At 46.9% G+C, this 11121-nt stretch overlaps 1 protein-coding gene across 1 annotated transcript; it reads left to right on the plus strand.

Annotated features, from left to right (window-relative positions):
- Window positions 1-4595: 4595 nt before the first annotated feature.
- Window positions 4596-10905, plus strand: GPN2 (GPN-loop GTPase 2). Its single transcript, XM_018561174.1, has 5 exons — window positions 4596-5035; window positions 6131-6287; window positions 7721-7881; window positions 10561-10688; window positions 10812-10905. Exons 1-5 carry the CDS (start codon window positions 4613-4615, stop codon window positions 10882-10884), a joined length of 942 nt encoding a protein of 313 aa, XP_018416676.1. The 5' UTR covers window positions 4596-4612; the 3' UTR covers window positions 10885-10905.
- The last annotated feature ends 216 nt before the right edge of the window (window positions 10906-11121 follow it).

An 11121-nucleotide genomic window follows, 5' to 3' on the forward strand; every position in this document is an offset into this window, starting at 1 on the left:
GGCGATAGCGGGCAGCCTTGCCGCGTACCATTCGATATTGCAAAGGTTCTGGATAGTGTTCCATTGATCCGGACCTGGGCCGTCGGTCTGGAGTAGATCGCCATAATCCATGTCATCATCACCTCCCCCAGGCCCAACGCCTGAAGAGTCAGTTCCATGAACTGACAACCGACGCGGTCAAAAGCCTTTTCCGCGTCGGTGGACAGAAGCAGAAGGGGCTGTTTCTGGGTGGAGGATGCATGGATGACATCCAACACCCGTGTTACATTATCCCTTGCTTCCCTAGATGGCATGAATCCGACCTGGTCTAGATGTACAATATCTTGTAAATATGGGATTAAACGGGATGTCAGTATTTTCGTGAAAAGTTTCAGGTCTGAGTTGAGCAATGAGATGGGCCTATAGTTTGCGCATAGAAGAGGGTCTTTCTCTGGTTTTGGGATTACGGTGACATGTGCTCGCAACGAATCCATGGGAAACGGTACGCCTCGGCCCACTGCATTGTACCCTTTCAAGAAGTAGGGGGATAGGGTTTCTAAGAACGTCTTGTAGTAGGGTAGGGAAAGGCCGTCTGGACCCGGAGCTTTTCCCGATTTAGTCCTGCGTAGGGCAGCCCCTAGTTCCTCCCCTGTGATAGGTGCCTCCATGGATCTCACCGCCTCCTCCGGTATAACTGGCATCCCCGATTCAGCTATGTACTCCGCTATCTTAGTTCTAAGGTCTAGTGTGGCCTGGTGCGCGGTTTGGCTTTGGAGATTATATAGGGAAGAGTAATAATCTGCAAATGTCTCTGCTATGTCTGCTGTCCTACACAACTTCGCACCGGATGGAGACAGTATCTCCGCTATGTAGGATTTGGCTTGTTGAGTACGTAACGCCCTGGCTAGTGGCCTGTCACACTTGTCTCCTAATTCATAGAAAACCCGTTTACATCTATTCAACATACTCCTGGCTTTGCCCAAGCAAATGGACAATAATTGTTCCCGGAGACTCGTTAGTTCCCCAAGGACGGATCTGGCAAGAGACTGTTTGTGGATTGATTCCAGGCTGGCTATGTCCGCCAGAAGCTCTTCCACCTTAGCCGATCTCTGTTTTTTAAGTCGTGCACCCATTTTAATAAAGGAACCCCTGATGTATGCCTTATGGGCCTCCCAGAGAATCATGGGATCACAGTCTTCTGTGGCATTGCAAGCAAAGTAGGTGTCTAAATCCCTTGTAATCTCTGCTACCAGGGTGGGGTCATGTAGGATAGAGTCATTCAAGCGCCAAGTCCATGACCCCCGCTCCCGTGGCTTCAGGTCGAGGGTCAAGGATATCGGGGCATGGTCCGAGAGAGAAATGACTCCAACGGACGCCTCCCGCACTACTGACAGATCTCTGTGTCCCACTAAAAAATAGTCTATCCGGGAATATGAGCCATGTGGGTTGGAATAGAACGTGTAGTCACGTTCCTTTGGGTGCAGCACACGCCAGATATCAACTAATTGGAAGTGCCGCAGACATTTTTTGACCCTCCTGAGAGCTGAGTAGGAGAGGTGTGAAGCCGATCTCGAGCTATCTAGAATGGGGTCTAGGACCATGTTGAAGTCCCCGCCCAGTACCAGGACCCCCTCCATGAATTCCCCCAACTGTTCCAGGGTGTCCTCCAAAAAAGGGATCTGACCCACATTAGGCAAGTATACGTTAGCAAATGTGCATAAAGTAGGACCCACTCTGCCCTTCACAAAAATGAATCTGCCGTCCGGGCTATATCGCGCCACTACGAATTGCCACTGTGCGGACCTATGCACCACAATGCTCACACCCTTACATTTACCATCCGGGGAGCCGCAGTGATAAGCATATGGAAAGTGCTGGTTTTGAAACCTGGGAATACTAGAGACCTTGAAATGCGTTTCTTGGATAAAGCCTACCTGGGCCTTTAGGCGTTGAAGTTCGTTGAGAGCTGCCGTTCTCCTCTCCGGAATGTTCAGGCCCTTGGCATTCCAAGACACCACGGTACAGGATACTGGAGGCATCCTCACTGCCATCTGACGCTCAGGAAAGCGGAAGATTTCCCTTAGGAGAGAACGAAAGGGTGGAACGTAGAGGGAAAGTGGAGGGAGATGGGGAGGGGAGAAGAGAGGGGAGTAGGATGAGGGGGAGAGAAGAAAAGCGAGAGGTTGGATTAGACCCCAAGGCCTAGATTGTCGGTGGTCTATCCAGCACAAAAAGGAAACAGGGGGGGGGGATTACACGTTAGACAAGGTAAACACACAAAAATCTAGCGGGGTAACTACCCCTAAATTCACCCACCTAGCGGATTAAATTCCCTAGGTGATGCAACCTATGTGGGAGTTTGGCTGGACAAAGCGGGCTCCACTCTGCTTCCCCGCTCCACACCAGGACATTAATGAGTGGCAAAACCACTCTTAGTAGTATCTCAGAGTGTTAAGCACCCATATTGTAGACCCCGGGCCAATGTATCAGGATGAATGAGGTCTCAGATAAACAGTACAGTAAACATATAACCAAAACAAGGCAACCTGGAGGAATCCCCACCACCCCCCAGTCGTCCCGAATACCAGTCCTGGCCCGCTACCCGGAATACCTCGTAATCCAATGTGCAAGTCCTTAGACTCCGACTTGCACCCCCGAAGAGGGTGCGGGACAGGAAGGCAAGTGTTTTTAACCAGCTTTACATCATTTAGTGCTAGGCAACCGGGAGTTCGACAAACTCCTGGGCTACACACGTAGTATACGATCCTTTCCCCCTGCCAGGGGTCAGGAGTCACAGCAGTAGCATATGGTCTCTCATGGGCTATGTTGACAAAACAGTTTCCTGTAGCCCCTCGGGCAGGCCTCTATGTGTAAGGCTGCCCGCTCGGCCGCCCATAGTTCCCATGGCAAGGGTAGTTACCCAACTAGTGTTCGCCTGCTGTTGGCGTGTGTGAATCTCCCTGTCGCTCAGATCTGGTTTCGGGTTTATTAGGGTTCGCTGGTTCTACCCCGGGAGGAGGACCGCCTCCGGCGTTGTTGCTGCGAAGGCCGTCGAGGACGGCTGGAGGGTGTCGGGCGAGTCCGTAGTCTAGCAGAGCCCCCAGGAAGATGCTGAAGCCAATTCGGAACCGGGAAAGGCTCCATTTCCAGGAAGTCAAACATTGCAGGTAGATCCGTCATTTGTCTCAGGGCGAAGAAGGCAGTATTCTTCCGTATAATGAGGTGGAAGGGGAATCCCCATCGGTACACAATCCCTGCTTCCCTCAGGCGTGTCAGTAGCAGTTTTAGGATCATCCTCCGCTGTAAGGTGGCCCTGGAAAGGTCTGGCAGAATACGTATTGCGGCTCCATCAAAATCAATTGGCCTCTGGGACCACATTTTACGTAAAATTTCCTCCTTGACCGGGAACCTTTGCAGTCTACAAACAATGTCTCGGGGCCTGTCTGGGTCCTCGGAACATGGGCCCAGTGCCCGGTGGGCACGATCTAATTCAATCCCCGTAGTGGGTGGATGGCCCAGCAGCATGTTAAAGATGCCCACAACAGTATCATGTACGTTTTCTTGTCCTGTAGCCTCAGGCACGCCTCGGACTCTCAGATTGTTACGCCTGTTTCTGTCCTCAAGATCCTCAATATGCAGCTGCATATCTGATATTATTCCTGCTTGTTCTTCTCTCGACTCCTCTAAGGCTTTCAATCTCCCTTCTATGGCCGCCGCGCCTGTTTTGTTCCCCTCCACCCCCGTGGTCAGGTTGGAGACGTCTTGTCTCAGACACTGTATGTCCCGGCTGTGGGCTTCTTCTATTTTCGCCACCATTGCCTCAATATCTGCCTTAGTGGGCAATAGGCTCAAGATGGCCCCTATATCCAGATCTGTTTGGGGCCTTTATGGCCCTGGAGTGCCGGGTCTCGTGTCTCCCGTCTGCCCACTTGACAGGGAGGACCCTGGGCAGTCTTCTGTGGGCCCCTAGGCTGGGGAAGACGGAGGAGAGAGCCTGGGATTGGACGGAAACTCGGGTGTGGGTACCGGCGGCTGCGCGCCTTTACTCGAGGCCGCGGCTTTTCCGGGGCCTACCCCCGCGGTCACCGGAGCGTTCGGGGAGAAAAAGTTTTTTAGTTTACCCGGTGCCTGAGGTCCAGGGCCTTCTTCTGCTTCTTGCCTTCTCTGCCCCTATTCATTTTTGGGGTCCGTAGGTGCTGTATAATGTCCCGGTATTGGAGTGGATCGGGAGAGCAGGGAGAAGACGCATGCTCACTCCATCATGGCCAGGACACACCCCGGGTGCATGCATTTGTAATCTTCAGACCTAAAATAAGCATTTTAAGGTGTACAAAAAAAATGCAAAAACAGTTCTGGCAGCAAAAGGGTTAAAAATATATATATCTTAAAATGGCATTTGAAATGATCTTAACACGCTAAAGCTTATATAAGGTTTTAATAATGGTTTGTACGTGTTTATTCGTAAAAGACATGTAATGTGCAGACTCATATAAAAGTAATATCTGTCAGAGAACTTTCTCTTCACGCTCTATTTGTTCACAGTAGTTAGTGCGGTCCCGCGGCAGTGACGTCATGATTGTGCGCCGCATACGCAGGAAACTGCTGCTCAATGTGTACACTGGCAAACGGCAGCATGGAAGCCTCCAGCGGAGGGGAGAAGCAGCCGTTGCTCGGATTCGGGCAGGCGGTGATCGGTCCCCCTGGCTCTGGGAAGACTACTTATGTCCGAGCCATGCACGCCCTTCTCACCAGCATGGGCCGCCCGGTCTCTATTATTAATCTGGACCCGGCCGGGGAGGACGAGCCTGGGGCGGCAGTGACCCTGCGGGAGCTCCTGGCTCTGAGTGAAGTGATGAGTGAGCTGCATCTGGGACCCAACGGCGCGCTTCTCTACTGCATGGAGTACCTGCAGGGTAACCTGGACTGGCTGCGGGACAGGCTGATAAGTCTGCGGGGCACTTACCTCCTGTTTGACTGCCCGGGGCAGGTGGAGCTGTATACCCACCACCCGGCTCTGCCCAGCATTCTCCGACAGCTGCAGGCCTGGGGCCTACGGGTGAGATGATCAGCAACTGACCCACATAGGTCTTATTAAGATACTCAGTCACAGGTTGTCCTGTATGAAAAAAACGATCTACCCTTTCTATGCTCTCCAGACACTCTCCCTGGAATCCATAGATTGTTGTATATGCCCATTAGAAACTCACCTCCCATGTGTGCAACAATTGGTGAAGTAGGTGGCAGATCCATGTAACCTGCAATCCATCAAACCTCTATAAACCATCTGTAGGGGTGGGTGACTGTCTAGATGGTGACACCATGCAGATCCACACAGGAAAAAGCCAGCACACCAACTGAACATCCAACAAGACAGTTCACTGACTGCTGCAGACAACGGTTCTGGTGTTGTACCATTGTCCCCTTCCTCTGCTTTGCAACTCACAAGCAGCATCTGCTTTGTGAATGGTAAAGCAGAGGGAGAGGGCAATGGCACAACTTTGGAACTGTTGGCTGCTATAGACACAGTTCTGGTGTGGCTTTTGCTGTACTTTGTGGCCTGGGCTCAGTGGGGCTTACATATAGCAAATATGTAAGAAAACACCTAATTATAGAAAAAGATTGTGTTAATGCTACTGACAAACTGTATCATGTCATTTTTTTATGTTGCCCATAGTTACACTTTATCCTCCTTCTGGTCAGGTGACTGTGATTTGGGTCTGGTGATTAGTTCCTCAGACCTGAGTGCTGCATCCTGAGAGGAAGTCGCATGCTACTCCCAGATATTTAATGGAGCCCAACAAAACAACAGCATGGCAGGGGGGCAAGTGAAAGGCAAGTGTCAACGGGTGGAGGGAGTTTCTTGCAAGAGAACCTGTCATTTTGTCCTCATTTGGCTTTGGGACATATTCTCTGATAGGATGGGGACATTGGTTTATCAGTATATGTAAAGTCTAGATCTAGCCAGCGCATTACAATCTGTGTACAATCGCCTTTAGTTTTACAACAACCATGTACTGCCCAAAACTATCTGTATTATCTATATATAATCAGGAAGGCCGTTGTAAAACCTGCTTTGTGGTAAATCTAAAGGAGATACTGTGATTGGTAATCTTGACAACTGTTTGTTGTTTTTTTTTTGCTTTATTTTCAGCTGTGTGCAGTACACCTTGTTGATTCTCATTACTGTACAGACCCTGCCAAGTTTATCTCTGTTCTGTGTACCTCTTTAAGCACCATGCTTCATGTAGAACTGCCACACATTAATATCCTCTCAAAAATGGATCTGATTGAACAATATGGCCGACTGGGTAAGTCTGCAAAACTTTGTAGAGATTACATTGGCAGCAAGCTGTCAGATTTGACTGCTGCCCGTCTTGAGGGTGTAACCTAGCCTTGCTAAACCAGTGTTCTTCTAGAGGTTGCTACGGGGTGTTATGAGCAATTTCTGCCTCATAAGTAACCACTGACACTGTCAATCTCTTTAGCTATCTGTAAGGGTGGCATTCTCCCCAGTGATCACATGTAAGGAGCATTCTTCCCAGTGACCGCAAATGTAAGGAGCATTCTTCCCAATGACCACAAATGTAAGGAGCATTCTCCCTAGTGACCTCAGATGTAAGGAGCATCCTCCCTAGTGACCTCAGATATAAGGAGCATCCTCCCTAGTGACCTCAGATGTAAGGAGCATCCTCCCTAGTGACCACAGATGTAAGGAGCATCCTCCCTAGTGACCTCAGATGTAAGGAGCATCCTCCCTAGTGACCTCAGATGTAAGGAGCATTCTTCCCAGTGACCTCAGATGTAAGGAGCATTCTTCCCAGTGACCTCAAATGTAAGAAACACATGTTATCCCATGGATCAACTGATTTCATGGGAAATCTTGTTGCTACAGCCATTGAAGATTAATTTTTCTAATGAACAATGGGGGTTAAAGAAGGGCTAACTCTGCATGTTCTGTTACATAATTTTAACCAACCAGCATAGTGGATTGCAGCTGTTTTGATAACTGGCAGATGTCCCAACACTGGCCATGCTCTGTAACTAAGAAATCCATCTTTATGATTGAATGGTTAGCCTTCGAGTTCAGTTGTAGTCCTACTAAAAATATGGCTACTAGACTGTTATTTAAAAAGAATTTGATTGCACAGTATAAAGGACAGGTTTACTTTTATATACTTACAGTAATAACCCAGCCATAAGTAACCATGCTGCTATTACCCTAACTGCTCCATATTGAAGCTGAATCCTAGTCTAGTCTTTGCCACCTCTGCTCAGTCCCCATAGATCTGAATGCGGTTTTACACTGAAGATCTCCAGTCTGTTTGGCCACATTCAAATCTATGAGATCATTGCACAGGTGCGGCCAGTACTAAAGAATGTTTCTGCAGAGAGGAGGTAAGTTGTGGATTAGTTTATATAATAGCAAACCTTTTCTTAATTCTTTCTAATGTTACTCAAATGTGTAGGGACTTTTTCACGTTGTACTGTAAGATAACTTTTCCAGGTTTTTCTAACTTCTGCCTGGCACTTCCAAAGCCACATGTCTGAATGTTCATACTGGAGGAGTTGCAGCACAAGTAGCATGTTTTTTTTTCCCCTGATACCTCTTTTGTTGTAGAGTAGACGGACAAAAGGCTGCCTAAAAAAGTGCTGGAGGCTCAGCAGCATCCAATGCAGTTTACACAAAGCTTAGCAGTTATGTGTTCAATGGGGGTAATTCAACAATTCTCTTCTTTTGCAGCATTTAACATTGATTTCTACACTGATGTTATGGACCTTTCCTATTTGGTGGAGCATTTAACCTCTGACCCTTTTTTCCGGCGACACAAACGGCTTCATGAGAAACTGGCTGAGGTCATTGAAGATTACGGACTGGTGTCATTCATGCCACTCAGCATCAAGGTCAGAGAATAAAGAGAATATTTTGATGATAGTCTTTTTAAATGGAGATTTTTCTTACACTAGCTGGTTATTGTGGGATACAGATGGCCATACAACAACCAGAAATGTATGTGGGACCAATATAATTAGTTACAAATTAACTTAGAACAAAGTCCATATCCAAATTCGCGCTGCCACGGTCTCAAAATCGCAAGGTATATGTGGTGCCCAGGTGACCACACGGATGGTGCCGTGCAAAACACTAATAGTAAATACAAGTAATCACCGGCACACACTTGAAGGGTTTTTTAAGTATTGATATGTTTATTCATACCCAATGTCGCATACTGTCATACAGTGCTTAGCATTGGGTATTGAATAAACATGTCAATACTTAAAAAAACCCTTCAAATGTGTGCCGGTGATATACTTTTATTTACAAATTAACTTAGGACACGAGATATTAGAATGCGTGGGTTGGGGAAACATTTTAGGTGGCCTTCCAATTTGGGTTGGGAGATGAGCATGTGCTATAGCTCACAAGGACCAGTTTATCATGGTGCCAGAATCTCTGCACTGCTTTTCGTATAGGACTACAGTAAACTTCCCATTATCCAACATTCAAATAATATTATGTCCTGGATTTATTTATTTTTTTGCCAGTTGCCTGATAGACATGTGCACACTAAAAAAATTTAATGGGCAACTAAATGTATTAATAACTCTCAAGCCAGCAGAAACTACAGTTATCATCCGACATCTACCAATCCCCATGAGTGCACGATAACTGGGAGTTTACTGTATATGCTATTGGTGCAAAGGCTCCTTGTGCAAGAAGAACTAAGCCAGCAGCAGATTAGGGCTGGAATATGATGTGTTGGGTTTTAAAGATTTGAAAGGGTGAAGTTACAGCTTATTTGTGGGTTAGGTGAAGTGTTAACCCATTCCTGCTAAGTGTGAAAGCCTGTCACAAGACATGCAGGGACTGTCATGGCTGTTCTCCCTGAAAATGCTAGCTGTCTCTTTTTTATGTTCTCTGAATCGCTAGCCTAGGAGTATGCAGATGAGGACATTCAGAAGTCCTTGTCTAGATACTTGGCCGGGGCCATTAACACCTATTGTGACAGGTTTTCTTTAAGCGTTTAGGGTGGAGGCTTGTTTTAGGGAAGAGCAGATCTGTATGCATAATGTCTTAACCCCTTCGTGACTGACGACGTACAGTGTACGTCGCCAGCATCGGGGCTGTTTAAACAGACTCCCGGCGACTTTTGCCGCCGGGACTCTGTTTAAACTTGTAGAGCCGACTGTCGGCATGGAATGGACAACAGCGTGCTGACCTTTTCTTTGATATTTTCAATATGCAGGGGCAATTGCTGTTCCATTCTGGCCTTTTACAAAATGTCTTTAAAAAGAAGTTGAGAGAGAAAACCTGGGGGGGTGTGGCTAACCCATGAGTGAGTGAGGATGTGTGTGCTCTGAGCTCCTGCACCTGCTACATCCACATCAACTAGCCAGTGCCTTGTAGATCCTGTAGCTGCCTTGGTCGGACTAATCAGCGGTCGTCTTGGAGTCTCTGTACCCGCTCTACTAGCATCAGCCTGCTATCAATTTTATTTATCTTTTTTCCTTGGACTGCCTGCTCCGCTCGCACTGGTCCGCTGACATACCAGCAGAATGAAAAAGAGCAGTAAAAAGAAAAAAACCGGGGAGATAATTCAACCCTCCCAGTCGGCGACTAGAACAAACATCGGAACATATTTCAACAAACAGGGAGCAGAGGAGTCAGCATGCACGCCGCAAAAACAGCCCGAGGTCGGTGAGGATGGGAGAGTGATTTCACCTGCCAGTGTCTCTCCGTTAAGCAGTGAGACTGGGCAGACGGGCTGTGATGGATTATCAGAATCAGGCAGTGAAGTTATGGAGATGGAACTGCATGGTGCTATGGGGAAATACCTTTCTCAACTTCCCACTAAGAAAGATATTGAAGCAATGCTTCAACGCATAGAAGAATTACATAAGAGGGAAATGAGAGAGATCCGGATTAGCTTTCAGAAATTCCATGAAAGTACAGAGGCTTCGGAAGCAGTGGTACCACAGATACTGAAAGGGTACTCAGCTGTGTGTGTGGGAATGAAAGAGTACCATAATCAACTCCAGACTCTGAGATCACTTGTTGATGACCTGGAAGATCGACACCGCAGGAATAACATCAAGATAAGAGGAATACCAGAGACAGTGGGGTCAGAAGAGCTCTCAAGGTCAGTACAAGACATTTTTAATAAATTCCTGGATAACACAGAAATAGAATATATAGAGATGGACAGAGTGCACCGTATTCCAAATAAATTGACATGTTTATGTAATGGTTCACTATTATACCATACAAACGAAAGAAAAGCTGGTCGCACACTGGATTCAGCTGGAATAGTTTATTAAAGCTTGTACCCTATAACTGGTGTCCCATCCAAGGTCCACCCCGTCTGACAGGTTTCACTCAACCACGGGCTTATCTCAGTAGAGTCTGGTGTGCGGCCAGCTTTTCTTCTGTTTGTATGGGCTTATGTCACAGTCAGGACATGCTCATAGCGGCAAGTACTCGGCTCATTCCTTTCCTGAGTTGAGGAGGAGCGGTGCTTCTTTTGTGGGTTCATTTTTGTAAGTATATGGCATTTTTGATATTACTACTTTTTCCTTTCTTAGGATGAACAAAGCCTAAGGAGAGTCATGGCAGCTGTGGATAAAGCTTGTGGTTTCTGCTTTGGAGAAGAAAACAGATCTCTTGGATCACTTACGTCTGTAGCAGTGGGTGCTGACTTCCATTTTGCATCGTATCCTAATACATACAACTTTTGTGTGTGTAAATTACAGCCGGCTTTGCTAAATGTTTAACCTTTTATTCAATAGCAGTAAATCCTTCTCTTTAAAATAATCCTTAACATATGCTGCAACAGAGCTCTGGCATTTCAGGAGAAATTTGTGCAAAAGGAGACTCGAACAGTGGAAGAAGAGACATTACAGTTGTGAGTTCCATTCTAGTAGAGACTGTATAAATGCCGCAGTAGTAAAAAAAAATTGTGTCCGTATCACAGCACTGTGTACTGCTTTAAAACTGGACATACCACCTCTTTTTTTCTTCTTGTTGGAAGTATCTTGGAAACAAATGCAGTTTTCCCAAAGGTAGCTATGATCTATTATGCATATTCAGACCAGAGGTGTAGAGTGTTATCTGCTTATGTTATGTAAAAGTATGTACATTTCCAG

This window comes from Nanorana parkeri, unplaced genomic scaffold, assembly GCF_000935625.1.
Source record: "Nanorana parkeri isolate BGI_ZX_2015 unplaced genomic scaffold, ASM93562v1 scaffold505, whole genome shotgun sequence".
NCBI classification, from domain to species: domain Eukaryota; kingdom Metazoa; phylum Chordata; class Amphibia; order Anura; family Dicroglossidae; genus Nanorana; species Nanorana parkeri.